The sequence below is a fragment of the Oncorhynchus nerka genome, linkage group LG18 (assembly GCF_034236695.1).
Source record: "Oncorhynchus nerka isolate Pitt River linkage group LG18, Oner_Uvic_2.0, whole genome shotgun sequence".
In the NCBI taxonomy this organism is placed as follows: Eukaryota; Metazoa; Chordata; class Actinopteri; order Salmoniformes; family Salmonidae; genus Oncorhynchus; species Oncorhynchus nerka.
The window spans coordinates 53,513,221-53,540,682 of record NC_088413.1 but is presented as its reverse complement, the minus strand read 5'-3'; the positions used below and the strand labels follow the sequence as shown (position 1 = coordinate 53,540,682).

The 27,462-nt window shown below is 43.9% G+C and overlaps 1 protein-coding gene across 6 annotated transcripts in view; it reads left to right on the top strand.

The window, feature by feature from the left end:
* LOC115146086 (fermitin family homolog 2) overlaps nucleotides 1-27,462 on the top strand; it is an 84,669-nt gene that overhangs the window by 52,021 nt on the left and 5,186 nt on the right. For 2 of the 6 annotated variants that reach the window (XM_065004174.1, XM_065004176.1), the window contains exons 4-12: nucleotides 1,062-1,193; nucleotides 5,156-5,188; nucleotides 11,040-11,368; nucleotides 15,962-16,069; nucleotides 18,937-19,071; nucleotides 24,156-24,205; nucleotides 25,353-25,477; nucleotides 25,658-25,764; nucleotides 25,907-26,131. In XM_065004174.1, coding sequence (XP_064860246.1) covers nucleotides 1,062-1,193; nucleotides 5,156-5,188; nucleotides 11,040-11,368; nucleotides 15,962-16,069; nucleotides 18,937-19,071; nucleotides 24,156-24,205; nucleotides 25,353-25,477; nucleotides 25,658-25,764; nucleotides 25,907-26,131 — 1,244 coding nt within the window. The remainder of the gene's footprint in view (nucleotides 1-1,061; nucleotides 1,194-5,155; nucleotides 5,189-11,039; nucleotides 11,369-15,961; nucleotides 16,070-18,936; nucleotides 19,072-24,155; nucleotides 24,206-25,352; nucleotides 25,478-25,657; nucleotides 25,765-25,906; nucleotides 26,132-27,462) is intronic. The other 4 variants (XM_065004178.1, XM_065004179.1, XM_065004175.1 and 1 more) reach the window with 3 other exon arrangements.

Genomic DNA, 27,462 nt, shown 5'->3' with positions numbered 1-27,462 from the left:
ATGTGTAGTTGTTTATGCCATCTGCTGCAACTCCGCTAGTCTCTCATCCAGTGTGTTGTGAAGAAGCGCTAGGTTAGAGGCTAGTCTCTCATCCAGTGTGTTGTGAAGAAGCGCTAGGTTAGAGGCTAGTCTCTCATCCAGTGTGTTGTGAAGAAGCGCTAGGTTAGAGGCTAGTCTCTCATCCAGTGTGTTGTGAAGAAGCGCTAGGTTAGAGGCTAGTCTCTCATCCAGTGTGTTGTGAAGAAGCGCTAGGTTAGAGGCTAGGGTGTTATGACAGATACAGTGTTTGTTATTACCACTAGCTCATTGTTTAGTGACTGCTGCTAAACACACACTGTGTGGTATCAGAGGAGCTGTTACTCTGCAGAAATATTTAGTGTGTGTACTAAGTCGACCACACACCCCTCTCGTTGGGAGGGGGTTGGAGGAGGTTAGGAGAGGGTTGTGAGGGGTTGGAGGAGGTTAGGAGAGGGTTAGGGTGGTTTAGGGAGGGGGTTGTTAGTGGGGGGGGGGGGGTGTTGGTGACCTGAGAGATGGGATTATACATTTTCCACCTTGCATGAGCACCGCTGTTTATCATTGTTTCCCCTCTCGATCTTTCTCTCTGCCTCTTTCTGTCTCTCCATCACATCTTTTGACTGGGTTTGCCTTCTCCCCCATTCAAATTCTTTAAACTATGTGTTAGGCTGAATGTGAGGTCTGTAGTTGAGTCCTAACTGAAAACCAGGATAATAGCACATCTCTTGGGGTCAGGGTTAAGTTAGCCTAGTTGCTAGTCTGTTTTATTTTTGTGATTTCTGAGCTGAACTCTCACAACCCCCTTGACTCTTGGGCTGTTTTTCGCAGTTTCTCTCCCCCTCTTTCTCTCACTATATTTCTGTCTTTCCCCCATCTTTTGTTCTCTCACTTGCTCACCGTCTTCCTCTCCATGAGGTCCCTGGGTTTGGTTAGTGTTGGGCTACACTGTGTTGGGATTATGTGACAACTCCTTGACTCCCTCTCTCTCTCCCCCCCTCATCTCCTTCCCTCTTCCCCTCTCCCCCTTTTCTCTCTTTCTCCAGATATCCGTCATCCAGAGGAGGCATCTCTACTCCGTAAGCCCCGTGACCCCAAGAAGAAGAAGAAAAAGCTGGAAGAGGCTGAGGAGGAGGCTCTGGAGCTGGAGGGGCCACTACTCACCCCAGGATCAGGTAGTAAGTTCCACTCATTTACCTCAAACTCAGTCACCCCTTGCAGGCCTACCCTGAACCCCATCTCCAAGAGCCTTCTGGAGAATTCTGTTAACACTTCCACTCCTGGAATCTCCAAGGTGCAATAACTTCTTCCCGGTCCAATAGTAATTCATTTGCATTTTATTACATGACATAAGTATTTGATCACCTACCAACCAGTAAGAATTCCGGCTCTCACAGACCTGTTAGTTTTTCTTTAAGAAGCACTCCTGTCCTCCACTCATTACCTGTATTAACTGCACATGTTTGAACTCGTTACCTGTATAAAAGACACCTGTCCACACACTCAATCAAACAGACTCCAACCTCTCCACAATGGCCAAGACCAGAGAGCTGTGTAAGGACATCAGGGATAAAATTGTAGACCTGCACAAGGCTGGGATGGGCTACAGGACAATAGGCAAGCAGCTTAGTGAGAAGGCAACAACTGTTGGTGCAATTATTAGAAAATGGAAGAAGTTCTAGATGATGGTCAATCACCCTCAGTCTGGGGCTCCATGCAAGATCTCACCTCGTGGGGCATCAATGATCACGAGGAAGGTGAGGGATCAGCCCAGAACTACACGACAGGACCTGGTCAATGACCTGAAGAGAGCTGGGACCACAGTCTCAAAGAAAACCATTAGTAACACACTACGCCGTCATGGATTCAAATCCTGCAGCGCACGCAAGGTCCCCCTGCTCAAGCCAGTGCATGTCCAGGCCCGTCTGAAGTTTGCCAATGACCATCTGGATGATCCAGAGGAAGAATGGGAGAAGGTCATGTGGTCTGATGAGACAAAAATAGAGCTTTTTGTTCTAAACTCCACTTGCAGTGTTTGGAGGAAGGAGTACAACCGCAAGAACACCATTCCAATCGTGAAGCATGGAGGTGGAAACATAATTCTTCGGGGATGCTTTTCTGCAAAAGGGACAGGACGACTGCACCGTATTGAGGGGAGGATGGATGGGGCCATGTATCGTGAGATCTTGGCCAACAACCTCCTTCCCTCAGTAAGAGCATTGAAGATGGGTCGTGGCTGGGTCTTCCAGCATGTCATTGACCCGAAACACACAGCCAGGGCAACTAAGGAGTGGCTCCGTAAGAAGCATCTCAAGGTCCTGGAGTGGCCTAGCCAGTCTCCAGACCTGAACCCAATAGAACATCTTTGGAGGGAGCTGAAAGTCCGTATTGCCCAGCGACAGCCCCGAAACCTGAAGGATCTGGAGAAGGTCTGTATAGTGGAGTGGGCCAAAATCCCTGCTGCAGTGTGTGCAAACCTGGTCAAGAATTACAGGAAATGTATGATCTCTGTAATTGCAAACACAGGTTTCTGTACCAAATATTAAGTTCTGCTTTTCTGATGTATCACATACTTATGTCATGCAATAAAATGCAAATTAATTACTTAAAAATCATACAATGTGATTTTCTGGATTTTTGTTTTAGATTCAGTCTCTCACAGTTGAAGTGTACCTATGATAAAAATGACAGACCTCTACATGCTTTGTTAAAAAAATTGACAGTGTATCAAATACTTGTTCTCCCCACTGTATCTACCCTTCTATCAATATCCGCCCATAGGGTTTTAAAAACAAGTCGAGACAGTGCCAAAACAATTGTTTTTGTATGTGCCCAAATAAGAATGTGAGTGAGGAGCAGCGGTATGATATGATTTGCGGACTCTGGGCTCCTTACTCAGGGAGGGAGAGAGGGAATGGTTGGGATTCCTTGCGTAGTTGGTCACCATGCCATTTTATATCCAAACCAGGCTGCAGAGCTTGAGCTACACCAGCCCCTCTTCCTCCCGCCTGCTAGTCTTGTCAATAAATTAGCTACACTGATGTGAGGGAGGAGGAACACTTGGGGCCATGCTGTGGTATCTATGCAGCGTTAGTTAGCTTTAGCGAGTTTGGCTAAGGCGTTGTGAATGGTCCTCATTGTCCTAAAGACCCAGCCCAACCCTGTAGCTACTTGGCACGGCATCACACACACACACCCTTTAGGCTCAGGGGGGTGAGAAGGGGGAGGCTCAGGAAAGGGGTGAGGAGAGGGAGAAGGGGGAGAGAGGCAGGAAAGGGAAAGAGGGAGAGTGTGAGAAGGGGGAGAGAGGCAGGAAAGGGAAAAGGGGGAGAAGGGGAGAGCGGCAGGAAAGGGAAAGAGGAGAGTGTGAGAAGGGGGAGAGAAAGGCAGGAAAGGGAAAAGGGGGAGTGTGGAGGCGGAGGAAAGGGAAAAGGGGGAGAGAGGCAGGAAAGGGGAAAAGGGGAGAGTGTGAGGAGGGGGAGAGAGGCAGGAAAGGGAAAGAGGAGAGTGTGAGAAGGGGAGAGAGAGGCAGGAAAGGGAAAAGGGGGAGAGTGTGGAGGCGGAGGAAAGGGAAAAGGGGGAGAGAGGCAGGAAAGGGGAAAAGGGGAGAGTGTGAGGAGGGGCAAGAAATGGAAAAAGGGGAGTGTGAGAAGGGACATTAAGCCAAGCAGCTCTGACTCTTGGCTCCCTCGTCAATGTTATGACAATTATATGCTTGTTGGTTCCCATTGCCATTTGACTCCATGGGAATCCTGGGAGTCTTTCTGATTATTAGAACAAAGCCAGAGTTTCCCTAATTCCATGAGTTACACCCTTATGTATGACTGGTATTGCTCCAACTACATCCACACTCTGTTATCCTAATGAGCTGTTGACCAGGGGTTTCTAAAATGAATTAGGCCAAGTCATAACTCTGTACAAATATTCGGAATCGCTTTAAGATAATAAAGACATGCAGGAAAACACTTGTGTACAGTGCACAAAGAAAAAATGTGCAGAAGTTGCACACACCTCCCCCAGCTCACATGGTAGGAGTGAGTATTTAATGTGCAGTGTTTCACGGCCAAGCTGCTGGGAGTTATTCCTGATGTTGTGTTACCTCCCCTCTGGGGAATGGCTGGGGTCTCCAGCACCACACCACCTGATGGTACTCACAAGGGCATATGCTGCAGTCTGCACGCACGCGCATACACACACACACAGCCTCTCCCTAACACTTGATGCAATCTGTATGGGGCTCAGCCACAGCCTCTCCCTACAGTTCAGTCCATTCCACCCTGCTGAATGGGGCCCTCTGTGGCCTCTCTGAGTCAACCCTTGATAAGTCTTCACCTCCTTCCTTACACACTCACTGGACCACAGGGGAAACTGGGTAACGGGTCAAGTTGAGTTGGCAAGATTTTAGTTTAGAAGTTCACCCAAGACCAAGAGGATGTGGGGGCTTGATCTGTGCTCTAAGTCCAGTTAGAAGTGTTTAGATTAGAATCAGTCTTTTTCTGAGTCTAAAACCACAACCTACTTCCACCCACATGTCTGGGAAATCCCAGACCCCCTACCCACATTTCATTAAGAGAAACATGCATGTCGTTACTATGGAATAGCCCATATTACAAACCGTAGCCTACGAATAACAACTAGGACCATGGCCCTGTCTACTCCTTCAGGGCCATTGAGTCTGCTACTCTGCTGAACTGTTCCTCTCAGATAATTATCTCTATGGGATTCATGGTGGAAAGTTGATTTGTCCATAACTTTAATTTCACTAGAACTGTTATGCAGTGCTGGGTCATTCCAACCAACACCCTGCCTGGCTTTTCAATGAGAAATTACATTGGATCCTGATGAATGGGCGGATGGATGGGAACTGACCATGGTTTGTCATGCCATGTTTCTTTTCCCGCCGCTGAGAGGGCAAAGTGACTCATCTAATCTTGGGTTGGTTGGGTTGGTTAGGTTGGCACACTGGCACAGCCCTTCCCTGGTTCTCATTCTCGTCCATTTTCTTTAAAAAAAACTCCTACTCCCTCCTCTCCCTCGTCTTTTTAATATCTATCGTTTAATATTTCTTTAATCTGTCCTCTGGTTTTTGTTATTTTTCCTCTGCTTTCCTTCCCTCCCTCTTTCTCATTTTCCACTCCAGCCTCTGAGATAATTTACATCGGGCCGGTCAAAGGTAAGGTTTCTCCTGGTCTTCTGTCCTCCCTCTTCCTGCACTGCTTCCCCATTCCCTTACCCACTCACCCCTCAGCTGGAGTGATGTTCTGGTCACCTGCCTAGGCTGTATCCCAAGGAAGCCAGCTGCTGCCCTTGTCACTTGAGGATATCTGCTGACTCAGGTCACGTGATAGGCTTTGCCCCACTCCAACAGGAACAAACTCGCTCCCGTCTTTTTTTGAAAAATATAAAAAAGCTTTGCACACTATGCATTTGTTCTGCTGGAAAGCTCAGCTGTTCACATTTTGCTCAACAGGTACCCTAAAGTAGGGTTTCCCAAAGTCTGTCCTGGGACCTCCCCTGGGTGCACGTTTAGTTTTGTCCTAGCACTACACAGCTGACTCAAATAACCAACTCATCAATCTTTGATCATTTGAATCAGCTGTGTAGTGTTAGGACAAAAACCAAAATGTCCAGGACCGACTTTGGGAAACGCTGCCCTAAAGAATCAAAATGGAACAGAATAAATGGCTATTAGGGGGATTCTATGTCTACAACACATTCGCCTCATTTCAGATGGACCACCGCCTCCATCCCAAACCCACACAGAAGCCATGTGGTGACACTTTTTATATGGTAATGAGCCCTCCTAGTTTACATCTAGGCGACAAAGTGCAGGGTGGTCTAGCCGTCCAGAACATACCAGAACCCAGTGAAAGGGGATTAAGGATTAGGAAACGTTAACATAGTCGGTGCCTTCCAGCCTGTGGAAGGCACTGTCCCACTGAAAGTCAAAGGCTGGGAGTAAACACATGAGGCTGCACGACTCTTTTTATTCTCTAGAGGAGATGGGGGTCAACTGTAATCAGCTTTCTCTAGATATTTGGGATGTCTCCTGCGACCATATGGGAGAGCAGCACTCTAGCTGACCTTATTTTCCTCCCTCCCTTCTAGAAACTCTCCATAAACCCTTAGGGATGGGTTGTTGTGGCCTGGTCCCTGTTCTCATGACCTCTACTGTATTACACACACACACACCATTTCCTGTTTGGATTTTGGTTAGTGGTTTGGCCTGCCTGCTTTTTTTAGGCCAGTGGGGACTGGTCAGTGTGTTATGGAAGTATTTAGCTGCTGAAAATCTACTGGAAAGGCAAATGGTACAATAATAAATCAGTATCATGTTTGCAATTCCTTTTCCTAAATGGGTGTGCATTTTTTGACATTCTAATTGAAATGCAAAAAAAGATATTGCATTTTCATGTTTGAGTATGCATAATATCTGCCAATTTGAAAAATAAATAGCAACTTGTGTTTGATATTTTATCCAGTGCAACACTATCACATTTAAAAATCAAATGTAAATCCTTAAATGATAATTTCTCATTTAATTACCTTGTGTTAGTATGAATTGTGACAAATTCTCAATTGACAATGCTTTTCCATACTCTGTGTGGTTGACTGTCAAAATGTAAATTCAATAAATCAATTCTAATTCTTTATTTTGCGATTTCATTTGCGTTCTCGTTTTCGACGTGTTGATTGTCGATCCATTGTGGGTGGGTTTTCGGTAACGTGAGGCGGAAGAGGTTGTCTGTGCTTCCTGACAACAGGGGAGGCTACATGGACATGTGGAGACTAATGGGTTCAGGCTAGTCAGTCGTTCTGATGCTTGTGGCTAGAAACTTCAGAAAATATTTTAAACTTGCAATGCAAGTTCTCCCCATTGAGCAGTGTAGACTGTATCACGGTGACATCCACATGGTTACTACCAATATTACAAGTTATTTATGGTGAAGGCAGCTGTCCGACTCTAAATAAAATCAAGTGGGATGGAACAAATTGGAGATGGTGACCAAATCCTGATGGTGACCAATACTACAAGTTATTCCTCCCTTGCCCATCGAAATAAACATCACTATCATCACTAAAAGGACATTCTACTCCAAACTGAATGAAAATAAATTAATGTATGTACAGTTGAAGTCTGAAGTTTACATACACTTCGGTCGGAGTCATTAAAACTCGTTTTTCAACCACTCCACATATTTCTTGTTAATCATCTATAGTTTTGGCAAGTCGGTTAGGACATCTACTTTGTTCATGACACAAGTAATTTTTCCAACAATCGTTTACAGATGATTTCACTTATAATTCACTGTATCACAATTCCAGTGGGTCAGAAGTTTACATACACTAAGTTGACTGTGCCTTTAAACAGCTTGGAAAATTCCAGAAAATTATGTCATGGCTTTAGAAGCTTCTGTGATAGGCTAATTGATATCACTTGAGTCAATTGAAGGTGTACCTGTGGATGTATTTCAAGGCCTACCTTCAAACTTAGTGCCTCTTTGCTTGACATCCTGGGAAAATCAAAAGAAATCAACCAAGACCTCAGAAAATAATGTGCAGACTTCCACAAGTCTGGTTCATCCTTGGGTGCAAATTCCTGAAGGTACCATGTTCATCTGTACAAACAATATTATGCAAGTATAAACACCATGGGACCACGCAGCCGTCATACCGCTCAGGAAGGAGACGCGTTCTGTCTCCTAGAGATGAACGTATTTTGGTGCGACAAGTGCAAATCAATCCCAGAACAACAGCAAAGGATCTTGTGAAGATGCTGGAGGAAACAGGTACAAAAATATATATATCCACCATAAAACAAGTCCTATATTGACACAACCTGAAAGACTGCTCAGCAAGGAAGAAGCCACTGCTCCAAAACTGCCATAAAAAAAGCCAGACTGCAGTTTGCATCTGCACATGGGGACAAATATCGTACTTTTTGAAGAAATGTCCTCTGGTCTGATGAAACAAAAATAGAACTGTTTGGCCATAATGACCATTGTTATGTTTGGAGATAAAAGGGGGAGGCTTGCAAGCCGAAGAAGAACACCATCCCAACCGCAAAGCACGGGGGTGACAGCATCATGTTGTGGGGGTGCTTTGCTCTAGGAGGGACTGGCACACTTCACAATATAGATGGCATCATGAGCACTGGTGTACTTCACAAAACACTTTTTCCCTCATGATTCTCTGTGGATATATTGAAGCAACATCTCAAGACATCAGTCAGGAAGTTAAAGCTTGGTCGCAAATGGGTCTTCCAAATGGACAATGACCCCAAGCATACTTCCAAAGTTGTGGCAAAATGGCTTATGGACAACAAAATCAAGTTATTGGAGTGGCCATTGCAAAGCCCTGACCTCAATCCCATAGAAAATGTGTGGGCAGAACTGAAAAAGCGTGTGCGAGCAAGGAGGCCTACAATCCTGACTCAGGCTACCCATGCTACCCAAAACGTCTGACCCAAGTTAAACCATTTTAAAGCAATGTTACCAAATACTAATTGAGTTTGTAAACTTTTGACCCACTGGGAATGTGATAGAAATAAATAATTATTTCTACTATTATTCTGACATTTCACATTCTTTAAATAAAGTGGTGATCCTAACTGACCTAAGACAGATACATTTTACTAGGATTAAAATGTCAGGAATTGTGAAAAACTGAGTTGAAATGTTTTTGGCTAAGGTGTATGTAAACTTCCGACTACAACTGTATGTGGGCACCATCTCAATATAGTTTCCACCTCCAGAATGAACCCAATAACACATTTGTTTAAATTATTTTAACAAATTGGGCCATGTATATAGCCTATGCATGGTCCATATTACCAGGTATGCTATTAGCAATAAACATTATCACCTGTAGCCTGACTGATGCAGCAAAGTCTATCTGCATTTACCCTAATGGCCTAAACATTTTTTTCACCTTTATTTAACCAGATAGGCTAGTTGAGAACAAATTCTATTTTACAACTGCGACCTGGCCAAAGCAGTGCGACAAAATCAAACTTCAAAATACATACACTGAGTATACCAAACATTAGGAATGCCTTCCTAATATTGGATTTCACCCCTTTTCTTTTTGCCCTACGAACAGCCCCAATTCGTCGTGGCATGGACTCTACAAGGTGTCAAAAGCGTTCCACAGGGATGCTGGCCCATGTTGACTCCAATGATTCCCACAGTTGTTAAGCTGCTGGATGTCTTTTGGGTGGTGGACCGTTCTTGATTCACACGGCAACTGTTGAGCGTGAAAAACCCTGCGTTGCAGTTCTTGACACACATAGGTGCGACTGGCACCTACTACCATATCCCGTTCAAAGGCACTTAAATCTCCCTCTGAATGGCACAGATACACAATCCATGTCTCAAGGCTTTAAATTACTTATTTAACCTGTCTCCTCCACTTCATCTACACTGATTTGAAGTGGCTTTAACAAGTGACATCGGGCATCAGCTTTCACCTGGTCAGTCTGTCATGGAATGAGCTGCTGTTCTTAATGTTTTATGTGTGTAATTATTATGATTTTTTTCACTTTTTTTTCTTCCACGTCACATTGTTAAATTTTTCACTTTTGCTATTTTTGCGCCTTTGTTTTTATTTTCGATATGTTACACCTACATATCGAAAATAAAGGCGCAACGAAATGGCTAAATGAAGCAATGCGATTGATTTATCAAATTATATTGATAATTTGAATTTTGACAGTCTTAAACCACCCAGAGTATGGAAAAGAATTGCCAATTGCAACTGAGAATTAATTTGATTTTTGTCACGACAAGGAAATGAAATGGCAAACATGAGTAATGATTTGTCATTTTAAGCATTTACATTTGATTTTTAAATGTGTTAGTGTTGTACTGGACAGTATATTGGAAATTAAATATTAAACACACTGCTATTTCTTTTTCAAATTGTCAGGTGTCATGCATACTCAATCATGAAAATAATGCAATATATTACCTTTTACATTAGAATTTTGTCACAAAATATGCATACCCATTTAGGAATAGATATTGCAAACATTATATTGATTTGTCATTTGCCTGTTTAGAATTTAAGGCTGAATTAAGTCAGTTATAGACTTGCATAGTGTGTGGGCTTTTACTATGCCCTAACATACTGGCCAAAGCCAGCCAACAGGACATTTCATGGTTTCAGATTGGTTATTTGTTTGTTTTTTGGCTATTTTTATTTACATTTATTTGCTGGCAATTGCTTAAATCCAAATAGAACAACATTTTGCATACATACACATATCTCTCTACACACACTCCCCAACCATACATCCACGTGCATACACTCCTCTACACTCCTCCCTCCAAACACACATCCACCTTTTTCTCCAAAAATGGAACATAAACAAAGCAGAGTGACGCTAGCTTTTGGTACCATGCTGTCTCACTTTGGTGTACCACCCTCCACTGCCCCATCCCTATTCCCATATCCCTCCCTATATGCTGCTGGTTGTGCTGTATAGTTTGCCATGTGCACCTCGCAGGTTGTGGACCATGTGACCACGATCGTGTGCAACATCTGCATGTTAAAGCGCATCATCATTCCCCAGCAGCAACAGCAGAGCATCAAGACCACCTACCAGATAGGTGGTGCTACCAGACACATTGCTGTCAATTGCAGGCTGCAAATGTGTGTTGTGGAACCATGTTCACTTAATTTTTGGAGGTTCTTGTGCTTGGTACCAAATGTGTGTCTTGTAGATTGTTTTGCAGTGGACTGTATTGTGAGCATGTTTTTTTAATCATGTTCAATATTTTGCAGGTATGGTGATGTCTTTTTCTTTGTCTTCATGGACCTCAGTCACACAGTTGGGATCAATTTCAATTCAGGAAGTTAATTGAAATCCCAGTCTAAGAATAAAAAAAAATGTTAAAAAATGAATTGTGCTTTTCAGTTTTTTAAAATTGGAATTTCAATTAATCTCCCAAACTGAAATGGAATTGAGCCCAATGTTCCTTAGTCTACCCCAGGGTACTAAACATGTGTTGTCTGGTTTGCAGGGAGCATCTACTCCAGTCCCGGCCTGTACAGTAAGACCATGACTCCCACTTATGACTCCAGAGACGGAAGCCCCCTATCCCCCACTACCGCATGGTTTGGAGACAGCCCCCTGTCCGAGGGCAATCCCAGCATCCTCGCTGTCAGCCAGCCAATCTCCTCGCCCGATATCCTGGCCAAGCTCTACAAGCCCCAATCCCTCCTGGACAAGGCCAAGATCAACCAGGGCTGGATGGACTCATCCAGGTCTCTGATGGAGCAGGATGTCAAGGAGAATGAGGTGCTCCTCCTGCGGTTTAAATACCATAGCTTCTTTGACCTCAACCCCAAGGTACAGTATGTGGACCATTCTTTCCATCAAATGAGTCTTTTTTATTAAAAAATGTTTAGGGGGTAGATTGTGGCTTCTATCAACGTAATTGTCTGCATCATTTCCAATCCCCCATTCGGGAAAGAATTCATACCACTTTTTCCACACTGTTACGTTACAGCAGTATTTTAAAATTTATTAAATACATGTTTTTCCTCATCAATCTACACACTATACCCCATAATGACAAAGCATTAACAGGTTTTTAGAAAAACATATACCCTATACCTCGAAATTGAACTCATGTGCATCCTGGTTCCATTGATCACCCTTCAGATGTTTCTACAACTTGACTGGAGTCCACCTGTGGTCAATTAATTTGACATGATTTGGAAAAGGCACACACCTGTCTATATAAGGTCCCACAGTTGATTGTGGATGTCGGAGCAAAAACCAAGCCATGTGGTCGAGGGAATGGTCCGTAGAGCTCAGAGCAGGATTGTGTGGAGGAAGGGTGTGGAGGAAGGGTACCAAAATACCCAAAAATGTCTGGAGCATTGAAAGTCCTCAAGAACACAGTGGCTCCATCATTCTTAAATGGAAGAAGTTTGGAATCACCAAGACTCTTCCTAGAGCTGGCCGCCCGGCCAAACTGCGCAATCGGGAGAAGGGCCTTGGTCAGGCAGGTGACCGAGAACCCTATGATCACTCTGACAGAGCTCCAGAGTTCCTCTATAGAGATGGGAGAACCTTCCAGAGGAACCATCTCTGCAGCAAATCAAATCAAACTTTATTTTATGTGCTGAATACAAGTGGGGAAGTTACCGTGAAATGCTTACTTACAAGCTCTTAACCAACAGTGCAGTTCAAGAAGAGTTAAGAAAATATTTACCAAATAAACTAAAGTAAAAGAAATTATACAAAGTAACACAATAAAATAACAATACAGAGGCTATATACAGGGGGTACGGAGTCAGTGTGGGGTTACTGGTTAAGGTCATTTGTACATGTAGGTAGGGGTGAAGTGACTGCATAGATATTAAACAGCGAGTAGCAGCAGTGTACAAAACAAATGGGGGGGAGGGGTCAATGTTAAAAGGCCAGTGGCCATTTGATTAATTGTTCCTCAGTCTTATGGCTTGGGGATACCGAGCAGTTGCCATTCCAGGCGGTGATGCAACCTGTCAGGATGCTCTCGATGGTGCAGTAGAACTTTTTGAGGATCATGCCAAATCTTTTCTGTCTCCTGAGGGGGAAAAGGTTTTGTTGTGCCCTCTTCACGGCTGTGTTGGTGTGTTGGGCCCTTGATAGTATGTTGGTGATGTGGACACCAAGGAACTTGACACTGTCGACCCGCTTCACTACAGCCCTGTCGACGTTTTAGGGGCCTGTTCGGCCCGCCTTTTCCTGTAGTCCCCGATCAGCTCCTTTGTCTTGCTGACACTGATGGAGAGGTTGTTGTCCTGGCACCACACTGCCATTTCTCTGACCTCCTCCCTATAGGCTGTCTCATCGTTGATCAGGCTTACCACTGTTGTCGTCAGCAAACTTATGATGGTGTTGAAGTCATGTTTGGCAACGCAGTTATGGGTGAACAGGGAGTACAGAAAGGGACTAAGTACACACCCTGAGGAGCCCCAGTGTTCAGGATCAGGGTGGCAGACGTGTTGTCTACCCTTACCATCTGGGTGCGGCCCATCAAAGTCCAGGATCCAGTTGCAGAGGGAGGTGTTTAGTCCTAGTGCCCACAAAGCTCATTACTATGCTAAGGACCCTATGGTGTTAATCCCTGAGCTGTAGTCAATGAACAGCATTCTCACATAGGTGTTGCTTTTGTCCAGGTAGGAAGGGCAGTGTGGAGTGCGATCTGAATCTGTTGGGGCGGTATGTGATCTGGAGTGGGACTTGGGTATCCGGGAGGATGCTGTTTATGTGAGCCATGACCAGCCTTTCAAAGCACTTCATGGCTACCGACGTGAGTGCTACGGGGCGGTAATCATTTAGGCAGGTTACCTTCGCTTCCCTGGGCACAGGGACTATGGTGCACTACTTGTCACATGTAGGTATTACAGACTCTGTCAGGGAGAGGTTGAAAATGTCAGTGAAGACGTGTGCCAGTTTGGTCCGCGCATGCTTTGAGTACACATCCTGGTAATCAGTCTGGCCCCCTCGGCTTTGTGAATGTTGACCTGTTTAAAGGTCTTGCTCCCATCGGCTAACGAGAGCGTTATCACACAGTCATCCAGAACAGCTGGTGCTCTTGTGCATGCTTCAGTCTTGCTTGTCTCTTTAGTTTGTCTGGTAGGCTTGCGTCACTGGGTAGCTCACCTCTGCGTTTCCCATTGTAGTCTGTAATAGTTTTCACACCCTGCACATCCGACGAGCGTCAGAGCTGGTGTAGTAGGATTCAATCTTAATCCTGTATTGACGCTTTGCTTGTTTGATGGTTCGTCTGAGGCCATAGCGGGATTTCTTACAAGCTTCCGGATTAGTGTCCCGCTCATTGAAAGCACTCCACAAATCAGGTCTTTACCATAAAGTAGCCAGACGGAAGCCACTCCTCAGTAAAAGGCATATGACAGCCCGCTTTGAGTTTGTTGAAATTCACCCAAAGACACTCGGAGCAGGAGAAACAAGATTCTCTGGTCTGATGAAACCAAGATTGAACTCTTTGGCCTGAATGCCAAGCGTCACGTCTGGGGGAAGCATGGCACCGTCCCCACGGTGAAGCATGGTGGATGCAGCATCATGCTGTGAGGATGTTTTTCAGCGGCAGGTACTGGAAGACTAGTCAAGATCGAGGGAAAGCTGAACGGAGCACAGTACAGCGAGCTCCTTGATGAAAACCTGCTCCAGAGCACTCAGGACCTCAGACTGGGGTGACGGTTCTCCTTCCAACAGGCCAATGACCCTAAGCACACAGCCAAGACAATGCAGGAGTGACTTCGGGACAAGTCTGAATGTCCCCGAGTGGCCCACCCAGAGCCCGGACTTGAACCCGATCGAACATCTCTGGAGAGACCTGAAAATAGCTGTGCAGCGACGCTCCCCATTTAACCTCGCAGAGCTTGAGAGGATCTGCAGAGAAGAATGGGAGAAACTCCCCAAATACAGGTGTGCCAAGATTGTGTGTCATACCCAGGAAGACCCAAGGCTGTAATCGATGCCAAAGGTGTTTCAACAAAGTACTGATTAAAGGGTCTGAATACTTATGTAAATGTGATATTTCATTTAAAAAATTGCACACTTCTAAAAATCTGTTTTTGTGTTCTTATTATGGGTTATTGTGTGTAGCTGGATGAGAGGGGGAAGCGATTTAAGTCCATTTCAGAATAAGGCTGTGGAAAAAGCAAAGGGGTCTGAATACTTAACGAATTCACTGTAAAAAAAAAGAGACAGGTCGTTAGGTGTGGGCAGGGCCAAAAGTAAATATGACTAAATAATTAATCGGGGTGGTTTTTCCACAAATAGACAGGTGTTGTACTTTCCATGGTTGCCAATTGATTAACTTTCTATTAAAATGTATTGTAATGAGAATTTATTTATTTTGGGATATTTACACCAAGTATGCCCACTTCATCGTCAGACCATTTTATTGGTAAACTACACGGTAATGTCAAAGTTGCATTTTTTTTAGATACAATACGTAATCTCGTGCACTTATGTTAATTTGGTTTTAATCCAGAGAGGTTTGAAAATGATCTAGATCCTCTGAGGCTGTGCAGGGATCCAAATTGCGGATTTAAAATAGAAAATGAATCGTCAGCATACAATGACAACTTTGTTTTTAAGCCCTGCTTTCTAGTCCCTTGATATTATTGTTGGATCTGATTTTAATAGCTAACAATTCGATGGCCATAATAAATAGATTAGCGGACAGCCTTGTTTTACTCCTCTTGACAATTTAATACTTTCTGAGAAGTAGCCATTATTTACTATTTTACACCTAGAGTTACTATACATAACTTTAACCCATTGCATAAGAGATTCTCCAAAATTAAAATAGTTCTGGCATTTATATATAAATTCCAGTCATACTTCATCAAAGGCCTTTTCAAAGTCAGCTTTGAATACCGGGCCTGGATTCCCAGATTCATAGTGTTCTATTGTTTCCGGTACTTGTCGTATATTATCTCCAATGTACTGGCATGTAAAAAATAAAAAAATAAAACTGTCCGATAGATGAATAATATCCGACAATACCTTTAATTCTATACGCCATGCATTTTGCTAGGATTTTGGCATCACAACACAAGAGTAGGGTGTCTCCAGTTTGTTTTAGGTTGACTGGATCTTTATTTTTACCATCTGGGTCCTGTTTCAGTAATGGAGAAATCATAGCTTCTTGCTGAGTACCTGATAGTCTACAATTGTTTTATATGAGTGGTTAAAACATGTTAATGCCACACTTAAACATGCGCACACACACAACTCCCCACCAGCCTTCAGCATCTGCAGCTGACAGATTTTGGGGGGTGTGGAGAGGAGGAAGTACCCCTCTGGGCTGTCCTGTTTTCTCAGCTGGACTGTCTCGGAGTGCTTTGTGTGTGGATCTGTGCTTGTGCAGAGACAGGCTTGGTGCCAGGGCTAACAGTATTTGTTCTCCCACTGCAGTATGATGCCATCCGGGTGAACCAGCTCTATGAGCAGGCCAAGTGGGCCATCCTGCTGGAGGAAATAGAGTGCACCGAGGAGGAGATGATGATGTTTGCTGCCCTGCAGGTGAGACCTGTGTAATGTATGTGTGTCAGTTTATCTGTTTGTGCGTGTGTATAGGGATCATGTTAACTACTGCAGTCCTCAATCAGGCCAATTATCTTCTCCATGGTCTCACTGCCTGATGAACAGAAGAACAGCAAATTATTTGAATTGGTGTGTTGTCCAGTGTTGACACTGACGTGGTGGGTGACTGGTCTGCTTGAAATCACATTTTATTGGTCACATACACATGGTTAGCAGATGTTAATGCGAGTGTAGTGAAATGCTTGTGCTGCTAGTTCCGACAGTGCAGTAATATCTAACAGGTAATCTAACAATTCCACAACAACTACCTAATACAGACCAGTCTAATTAAAGGGATGGAATAAGAATATGTACATATAAATATATGGATGAGGGATGACCGAGCGGCATAGGCAAGATGGTATAGAATACAGTATATACTTATGAGATGAGTAATGCAAGATATGTAAACATTATTAAAGTGACTAGTGATCCATTTATTAAAGTGGCCAATGATTTTGAGACCTGTATATAGGAAGCAGCCTCTGTGTCAGTGATGGCTGTTTAACAGTCTGATGGCCTTGAGATAGAAGGTCCCAGCTTTGAGGCACCTGTACTGACCACCTCGCCTTCTGGATGGTCGCGGGGGGTGAACAGGCAGCGGCCTTCCTGTGACATCGGGTGCTGTAGGTGTCCAGGAGGGCAGGTAGTTTGCCCCCGGTGATGCGTTGTGCTGACTGCACCACCCTCTTGAGAGCCTTGCAGTTGTGGGCGGTGCAGTTGCCATACCAGCCGACAGGATGCTTTCAATTGTGCATCTGTAAAAGTTTGAGAGTTTGAGAGTTTTAGGTGACAAGTCAACACACTGTGTGGGTGGACCATTTCAGTGTGTCTGTGATGTGTATTCTGAGAAACTTAAAACTTTCCACCTTTGCAGCAGTACACAGAAACATGGTCCCCCTGATAACTGTATGCAAGGCTGTATGCTTGCATGGAGCAACTACAATTAAACCAAATGATCCTGTCTGTGATGCCTTGGCTCTAGAAACAACCCATTCCAGATACCTGTCATTGAAGATGGTTAGACTAGACACGTCACTGACACTTTAGACTTGTTCAAGTGCTGTTCAACACCATAGTTAACTTCTGTGGACGTATTGATTATGTCACTGCTTCTTTTATACAAGTTGTGTAATATAAGAGGAATAGTGAAGAGCGGGAAGGACAGTGAAGGTATGATTTTGGGGGGGGTGTGGGGATCCGAGTCTCTTGTGTCCCTTTGGGTTGCTCCCTGAGACCAGGGCAGCCCTGCTATTTCCGATCCTCGTAAAGCCTGAGGGACAGGACATGGGGACGCCAGTGTGTTCTCTCCCCAACGGGTAATTATAGAGTAGCCACCGGACTCACCCCACTGGAGGGATCACTCCAACCAACCTGTAATCTCCTACACATTCCTCAATATCCCCAATTACACTGAAAGGTGACACTGCTAGAGTCTTCAACAGGAGCCGAGGTGTTTATTAATACATCATTGGTTGTCGGTTTAGTGGTTCATCCCCCCCCTGAAGAGATGCTCAAGATGCTAATCTGTAGTGTGTTTGGATTAGCAGCTAGCATGTCGCTACCTGTCTGTTAGCGCCACTATCTATCGTTATCTCTTGCTAAGTTAATGGTAGCTGTGACAGTCATGGCTAAGGTGCCACTGAGGAGATCAGGCAGGAAGAGAAGGGGTGGGTTTATTACAGTAAGAGTTGAATGGTCTCTGTGTCCAGGGATTCTGCCTATCACCTGGATATGTCCGTGTGGCAAAGTATAGCGATTAGCCTGCCATGTTCAGCACAGTAAACATGACTGTATTTGGGGGATGAAGGCCCACGGCATGCCTGTTAGCCCACTACCCCCAACTCCAACCCTACACATACAAAACATATGCCCTAGAAATACACATGTATGCACCAGAAACACACACACCATCCCCCTCTCCCCAGTGTCAGTAGAGCGTGGGCGTCAGAGATGGTGACATGGAGGGAGAAGCCTTTGTCCTACATTCTGAAACCCTAGCTGGCTATGGCCACAGAAGTGCAGTGTGTCCTGAAATATGCCTATCTTTTCCTCTCCCTCTACCTCTCTCTCACCCCCACACTGTCTCTCTAACTCACTCGCTCCCTCTAGGCAGCTGTTCATTCATATTGAGGAGGAGGAGTAGGAGGTGGGGGGGTTGACAGTATAAATACAGTTAGTCAACAAGTTGGTCTTAGTGTTGTTGAGGCATAGGGTGGGTAGACCAGAACATAACATGGTGAGACTGGCTCTGTTGGTCCAGAGGATAGTGTGAATGAATGGCCAGGCCAGAGACTCGTCCCAATATAACAAACAGGATTCTGACCAGTCTAGATGGTATTTCCATTGTGAATCAATGCAGAAATGCTGCACGCAATGTCCCAAGTCTGCACTACTCACATGTGCTCCAAGGAAAGACACATTTACAGTCACTAATTTCATCAACTAAATATTCTCCCCCCCCCCTCTTTACTAATTTCAAAGAATTCAAAGTAATTATTGTTAATCAACAGTTAGTGCTTCATGGTACTCACTTCTACAACACCCAAAGAAACTCAAAAAGTATTTATTGGACAAGCAGGTATTTTTGGGTGTTTTTACCATTTCATATGCTATGAAAGGGACGAGGAAATCTCTACCAATGTACACAGAAACGGACGCCAGTGGAGCAAACCAGAAAAGTTACATTACCAGTAAGGAAATTCACAATATAAAACAGGAGACTGGTGTTGACACATTATTCACAGTCATGACATAAAGGACTGTTGGCTAAACATTAGTCCCTTTTCTCTATCTCTCTCCCCCAGTACCACATCAACAAGCTGTCCATCATGTCGTCAGACAACCACATGAACAACAGTGAGAAGGCGGTGGACGAGGTGGATGCTGCCCTGTCAGACCTGGAGATCACCCTGGAGGGAGGAAAGACCTCCAACACCCTGGTACTATACCTTACTGTCCTATACTAACCCTAACCCTGTCAGACCTGGAGGTCACCCGGGTACTACACCTTACTGTCCTATACTAACCCTGTCAGACCTGGAGATCACCCTGGAGGGAGGCAAGACCTCCAACACCCTGGTACTACACCTTACTGTGCTATAGTAACCCCAACACTAACCCTGTCAGACCTGGAGATCACCCTGGTACTATACCTTACTGTCCTATACTAACCCCAACACTAACCCTGTCAGACCTGGAGATCACCCTGGAGGGAGGCAAGACCTCCAACACCCTGGTACTATACCTTACTGTCCTATACTAACCCCAACCCTAACCCTGTCAGACCTGGAGATCACCCTGGAGGGAGGCAAGACCTCCAACACCCTGGTACTATACCTTACTGTCCTATACTAACCCCAACCCTAACCCTGTCAGACCTGGAGATCACCCTGGTACTACACCTTACTGTCCTCTACTAACCCTAACCCTGCCAGATCCAGAGATCACCCTGAAGGGAGGCAAGACCTCAATACACTGGTACAACTACTGCACTTTACTGTAAAACACATTAGTTATGCAATTTACTGTACTTTACCTCAATGCTACTCTAGTGGTACATTCAATTAGAGCAAATGTTAATGGGCACATCCAGAGTGGTATATTATGGTTGAATCGGAATGTTAAATTCAAATCTCTCTACCATCATATTTATGCCAATATGACACCAATGTAGATGAACATTTGAGGTACACAACACACCTCTCGTCATAATCCATCCGGCCGTTACCGAGAACCACTATACTGGATTGTTGACGGGGTCTTGTTAGTATTACGGTTGTCAGAATTATTTTTGCCCAAACCTAGCTCAAATTCTAGACGTCAGATTAAAACGAGGCTACAGCGTCCATATGGTGACCATTAGACTTAGATCCATTTAGACTGGATAAGTTAATTGGCACTACATGCACATTTCTGCCCAATAAAAATCAATGTGCTACCTTTTTTTCTGAAAATTAATTTCTGACAATGCTAATATTTTTTTGCCAAATCTCAGAGTTCTAAAACCGGGGCTGCGATCAAAACACTTAGAAGACACACCCTCGTCCACTTACCCTCCTTATGCCCTTGGGGAATCGCCGTTGCCATCTTGGAGGGTGGTCCAAATGATTAGACAAGCAAGGGAAGTTTGCAGCGTAAGTCCCTCAGCCCTCATTTTTAGTCGGCTTTGTGAGTGTACAATTATGTTCACTCTGGGGCCTGAAACTCCCCATAATTCAATTTGCGACGATTGTACATCTGCTAAGGAAAGTCTCGGAAAACTTAAAAACAACATCAATGGAGAAGTCAACATACCGTAAACTCGTACATCGCCTTGGTCCGTACAATCGCCCTTATTTTAGCACCCCAAAACGTAATACTTCCAGATGAACGGTAATGTCCATACCATTGTAAAGCACAATTTCTCCCCTTTCCAACAGCATCAATTACATGACCTAAACACTGCCCATTTCTGCATAATTCAAGCAGGCAATGAGCCCCGTCGGGTCTTTTTAAAAATGGCAGGTGGGGAAGCGAAACTAATGCGTGATAGCGAGAAGGAGAGATGTTGTATGTTTTTTTCACTCGATCTGTCCAACTTATCGCCTTTAAAATGTAAATAAAACACTATAAAGAGTTTATATAATGTGTCATTACATACCTATTTGAAGGTTTGTGTCGAATTTGAATCGTGTTTTTAGGGCGGTGCTAAAGTGATCTTCGAAGTAAACAGCGGCTTTGAGAATGATGATCGCATGCAATGATGACGAAAAAATTTACTAGGTTTCCCCCCCCTTACCCCCGTCACTGTTAATTTCTTGTTTTTTAAAGGATGATAGAAGTGCTACACCTGGTGGAGAGAGATTGTGAGACAGAAATAGTTCCTTTATGCGTGCTAAACGTTACGACATGACACGTCAAGATGTAACGGAGGGTCAGTTTATTCAACTTATCTCCAATACTATAGAGCCATTACCATGTCAATCACCCCTTGAATAGAAACCTAGTTCACATCCCCCGATTTTGACATCAACACAGTCGCTACAGTCCCATTAGTTTTCTTTGTAGCCTCGTTTTAATGTTGCAGTTGCACGGAATGGAGTGCGTTTACGTTACAAGTGTAAGTAAAAACAAATGCAAATAAGTTTGAAATTGTACTACTAATGCACATGACGGCACAAACACGTCGCGTAAATATATATATTTTTAAATCTTTTGGAAATTGTAGAAATAAAACATTTTCCTTCTTCAGAAGTTCCAGCTAGGCAGGCTAACGTTATTTAATTTGATAGCGATCATACAGTAGGTGAATAATAATATATTTAATATACATAGACATGCACTCATAATTGACATAGCGCATATAAAGCACACACACAAGCTACCGGTGGCTGAAAACACAATCGTCACAGGATAAACGAGTGACGAATTTCCGGCCAAGGATGGTCCATTTAAAAATAATTCCTTCCTCCCTCGCCCTGCAAGTGTATACTTGTCAGACATCATGATACGTCATCAGAAGTGTCCACAAAATTTGAGGATTGTGAGTGGCTTTGGACCGCAGCCCGGGTAGAGCAACTTGACTAGTAGAAAGCTAGCAGCTGTAGCTAGTTAGCTAGCTTACACCAGTTGGATGAGAAGCAAAAGGAAGGTAGCTAGGTATATTTTGCTATGGAGGGTTTTTCATATGGCTGAAATCACTGTGTAAACTGCTGACCTGGGAACCTGGATATCCAATTAAATAGTGTTAAGTTGATGTATCTATAACAGGGTTCGTAGCATAACGGTTGGCATCACTGCCCTTCGGATTTGAAGGTCCTGGGTTCACCTACCGGAGGGGATATTTTGACCATTCTCTGTGTGTATAGATTTTGACCCCCCTCCCTTTCCCAAAACACGCACTCCATCCCTACAGTACAAATGCACACAATAAATTGCACAGGTCGTAAACGTTTCCTTTTCTGACGCCACTTTCTTTTGAGAAACTAAGACATTTCTCAAGCTGGCCTGGGTGGAGCTGAAAGGTGACTTACTCATCTTAAGCATATTGTACACTATCAGTAGTACTTAAGCAGCCTATGTTCTCTTGCAAATGAGTACTCCCATCTGTTTTCATATTTATAGTGCCATTTACAAATGTGTGCTCTTTTACTGCCGTTGGACAGCTGTGTACAGCATTACTAAGAGCATTTGTACCTAAAGGATTTAGTGTGCCAATCCAATGTCAGATTTGTAAATATGTGTTCGTAAAAGTGTTTTGTACTTGTCTATTGACTTTGTATTTTACAGGTGTTTCTCAGCAGTTTGCCACAGTGTTTGTATCAGGAGTTACCAAGATTGCTATTGACAAGCCACTGGGTTATGCAGGCTTTTTTTGTTCAAGCCCCGTGCTACCACACCTGATTTTACTACTCTGCTGTTGATCAAGACCTCAGCTGTTCATCGAGACCTTGAATAGTACAGTCAGGTGTGGTAGAACTGTGCTTGAACAATAAATCCTGCATAACCCTGTAGCGCTTAAAGAGCAATTATGGCCATCCCTGAACTATATCTGATGAATATACGATTGTACATTGTATATTTTGTAATAACTCAATATTGTTTACAGGTAATGTAGTATCCTACTAGGCCTTTCTTCAGTAGACTTTAAAGTAAATTTTCATGTTAATAGGTACATGTTGATTATTTTGTGTATTTTCCAGTAGCTTTCTCGTTTTTATTGTTACAAGAGATCAGTGAAAAATAATTCAGTTTACACCATATATTAGCTTAAATGGGTCTCTGGTTTTTCGCTTCCCTCTGGAAAATCAGCTGTTAATATAAAATAAATACTAATAACTACATTATTTCAGTTGCCATTTGTCATTATTGTGTACTTTTACTTTACTTTTATTGCTATGTTTTGCTGTATTATAATGTTGTGAAATAGTGTTGTATAAGCACCTTATGGTGTAAAAACCATGGCAATTATTCAGGTTGTAGTAGAAGGTTTGAATCCTAAGCATCCTGCCTACACATTATTTGTAGTAAAATAGACCAGCATAGCTACTATAGTAGATTAGGTCCAAGCTGTGTGCTGGAAAACAGAGCATTGGTGAAGTACGCATTGTGGTGTATATTTCCTTTTTCGGCTTCAGACCAATGCCTACTTCTCACTTAAAACTTTTTTTTTTTTTTAAGTTTGATTAGGGTCTGGGTGAGAACTTCACTGCAAGGCAAAAAGCTACTTCAGAAGGTGTACGTTCTAATGATGTATATAAAGACTAGAAGACTGATGCTATGTGTTGGTCAGTGAGAGGCTTTAAAGCCACCGGTCGGCCATATTGGCACTCCCCAGTAATAGCGATCCTCCACAAGAATGAATGGAATTCTACAGTATTTCAATTAAATATTTAAAGGACAAAATGACGTGTATTTAAGTATTTTGTTGTTGTAGTGGGGACTGTAACATTAACACTTTCTAACAATTATACTTTAAGGAGAATGTTATATATTTGATTATTTCTATGTTTAGCTCACATAATATAATTTTAAAGTATGCATTAGGTGTCTGTAATATAATAAATGTGGTAAAAACACATGTAGACATTAAGACATTTCTATTTGTAAGTCGCTCTGGATAAGAGCGTCTGCTAAATGACTTAAATGTAAATGTAAATGTAGATTCCAAAATAGTTTTTTACAACGGTGGGGAAGTGCCAAGATGGAGGTACGGTGGCTTAAAAACAGCACCCCCTGTCAGTTATCTAGTGTATATATATAAATTATTGGTCAATTCTGTATGGGTAGTGGATATCACATGATTTGGCCATTGTTAAAACTGTCTGCCCCAACCAACTGAAGTTTATACAGCTTATCTGAGGAAGTTGAAGCTTGATTAACTAACTGTTTCTTTTATATGCAACTCTGAGCGATGACATTGCAAACATAGAAAGTCAAACTTGAGGTCGTTGTTAAAGTTGTGCTTTATAATCGTGTCCTTGTCCTTTCTCAATAATAACCATTCAACCAGCACTAAACATGTTTGTTCCTCTCTTCCTCTCAGGGTGATATCACGTCCATTCCCGAACTGGCTGACTACGTCAAAGTCTTCAAGTAAGTTCAACAACTGCTTCGGTGGTAGAAGTTGTCTTAATCACAGATCTAGGATCAGTGTATCATCCCAAAATCCATTAGGGGGAAATTCTAAACTGACCTTAGAATAGTGGCAAAGCGCCAACTAGCCAGTTCCTCCTAACTCTCCAGACTGCCTCCGTTGATTCATTTTAGCCCTTTCTTGATGTTTGCTAATGACTGGCCATGCGCTTTTAAAGAAGGCATTGTCCCTGGGATGTTAAATCTAATACTATGGGAGCAGGAAACAAGGTTTGGGCCTAAATTGGAGAGCTGTTGTCTGTTCAGTATCAAACTTGGCTGTATGGATTGGGTTTGTGGGCTGGCTTGTTCCCAGGACCAGCTTATTGGTGGGGCTCAGGATGTATCAAAAACACTGATTACTGCAGTGATTCGGGTTTACGTTAGGACTAGGACCAGTTATAATGGTCCTCTTTAGCTCATGACGGGTTATAGTGGTCCTCAGTAGCTCAGTTGGTAGAGCATGGCCCTTGTAACACCGGGATAGTGGGTTCGATTCAAGAAACCACCCATAAATAAAATCTATGTACGCATGACTTAGTTGCTTTTGACAAAAGCATCTGCTAAATGGCATATGTTATATTATTATTATATTATAGTCTCTAACTAGGGTACAGAGCAATATCTTATACATAGCTAGGCGCCCAAAGTTTTTCCTGGTCAGGTCAGGTGGTGAGTAAAACCCCTGGCCCTAGTCATAAAAGCCTTTTGGCCGCAGGCCCGTGTTGACAAGCAGGTAGCTCTTGCAGCTTAAATAATGTTGTAAAAATATAAGCTGTAGACTATTACTGAGAGGTATTTCCACAGTAATTGTTCTCCATTAAAACTCATGTCCAACGTTGGCTCCTCTCCCATTCATGCTACTGACTCTTATATGGACCACAGAAGGAGGCTGAGAAAGCTCTCGCTGTCTCTTTCTCTCGTCTTTTTCTGTTAGACTTGGCCCCTCTCAAGTGGAAAAAAGCACCCCCTTTTTTATGTGGCTTGACTGCTCTCCTCTTGGTGTCTGGGGTTGGGTTTGCTTTGCTAAGCTATGTGTTTTGTGATTCAAGCAGAACTGACTTACCCCCCTGTCGCTCTTTTTCTCTCTCTTCTATGTGTTTTCCAGGCCAAAGAAACTGACACTGAAAGGCTACAAGCAGTACTGGTGCACGTTCAAGGACATCACAATTTCCTGCTACAAGAGCAAAGAGGAGGCTCATGGGACACCCTCTCTCCAAATGAATCTAAGAGGTACTAGTACACACACACACACACACACACACACACACACACACACACACACACACACACTCACTAAAGAATTCAACAGTTCCTTTACGACCTGAGTCTGTGTGATCCCCAATGGTGTGTGATGGATGGCTTTGACCACCTGCCGCCCCCTTTCTCTCTGAACTGTTCGTGTTTTTGTAGGTTGCGAGGTGACACCAGATGTCAACATCTCTGCTCAGAAATTCAACATCAAGTTACTTATCCCGGTAGCTGACGGCATGAACGAGATCTGGCTGCGGTGTGACGCTGTGAGTACGGCTCTTTGCCCCCCCCCCCCCCCCCCCCCCCCCCCCAGGGGAAACACTGATACTGTAAATGCAGTCCATATAGTCATCTTATAATCATAACCACCATCCTTCTCTCTGTCTACTCCCTCCCCTCCCCATGCAGGAGAAGCAGTATGCCCACTGGATGGCAGCGTGCCGGCTGGCCTCTAAGGGGAAGACCATGGCAGACAGCTCCTACAATCTGGAGGTCCACAACATTCTGTCCTTCCTCAAGATGCAGCACATGAACCCTGACCCCCAGTTCATTGCGGAGCCAGCCGTCACCAACGACATAAACTCTGAGTGCCTGGTGTCTCCACGCTACCTGAAGAAGTACAAGAACAAGCAGGTAACTGGAATAACAAGGGTCTGTGTGGAGAGGAGACCCCATTTATGTAGCCTACAGCTGAATGGCCATGGATTCAAATATGCATGCAGGTGGATACATACACTGCGAGTGAACAGACAAAGCTATGGCAGCAGAAAGCAACCCGAGATAATGGGGAAGTAATTGTTCCAGGGGTAGTTTGTTGTTTACCCCCTACCCGATGCACCCCAGCTGGGCGCCTCCTGGCGTCTGGGTTGTCCTGCACAGGAATGCAACCTCCCTCCCTCTCTCGCTCCCACCTTCCCTCTAAGGGGAACCCAGGACAGCAGACCATGCACTCAGCAGTCTAAAAGGGAGGATTACCACAAGTGAAGGTCTAAGGCGATCTCCTTACTATAAACTAGCTTCCTTCCCTCGTCTCCTTTCTGTCATTATAACTGAAAGGTGACTAGCAAGGAAGCTAGTTGACTGGAAAGAGGTCCACCATGTTAATTTCACCCATCCATGCCCTGCCAGATCTGTGCTCAAGAAGGAAAGGAGAAGAGGAAATAATATAATACTGAAGACTATTGAGTGACGCAGCCAGAGAAATCCAGACAACCTAAAGGAGTTGTCTCACTGAGAACTCAGAGGCAAAACCACCAAAGCCAACCAATGATAAGTGACATTTATGCATTAGATTAACTTGTTTAAGGGGCAGTATAATTGTGCTCTGTACTTAGCAAATTCCCATGTAAATAACAGGCTGATGTATATACTGTACATTAGACCTGCAGAGCACATGCCTCCACAGATGGGAGGGGGAGTGGCCTTCCCTCACTGACTCACTCAATGTGGTTCTGATTAAGCTGTATAGGAAAAGTGGGACGTTATTTTGGTGTGGGTGTGTGTGTTTTGGTGGTTAAGTGATGACTCCATACTAGTCTGGGTTTGGACTGTAACCATAGCTTCAGCCTGGCGTGTTACTGGGTCATCTAGGAGAAGAGCATGGGGAAAGACCACTCCTGATGTGTGAGTGAGAAGGAAGGAGGGGAGAGCTCATCAAACAGGAAATGTCTATCCTGGGTGGACATCCTAAAACAGTCATTACTGTGTCCACTGAATCACATTGAAATTGTGTTTTTGTTCTAAAAAAAGTAATGAGAAAGAGCCAAACTTGTTTATTTGGCATTGCTGCCTAAAAACAGGATAGGAGTGTGAGTGTGTGTGTGTATAGTCTGTAGTGTGATGGGCCTCCTACTCAGATCTCATTCAAATTCTCACCCCTCCTAGCCTCTTTACCCAGGCCTGTGGGGCAGTCTGTCTGTATGTGGCTGTGGTCCTGGCCCGTCTCTGTCTCAGTGTGAGGCTCT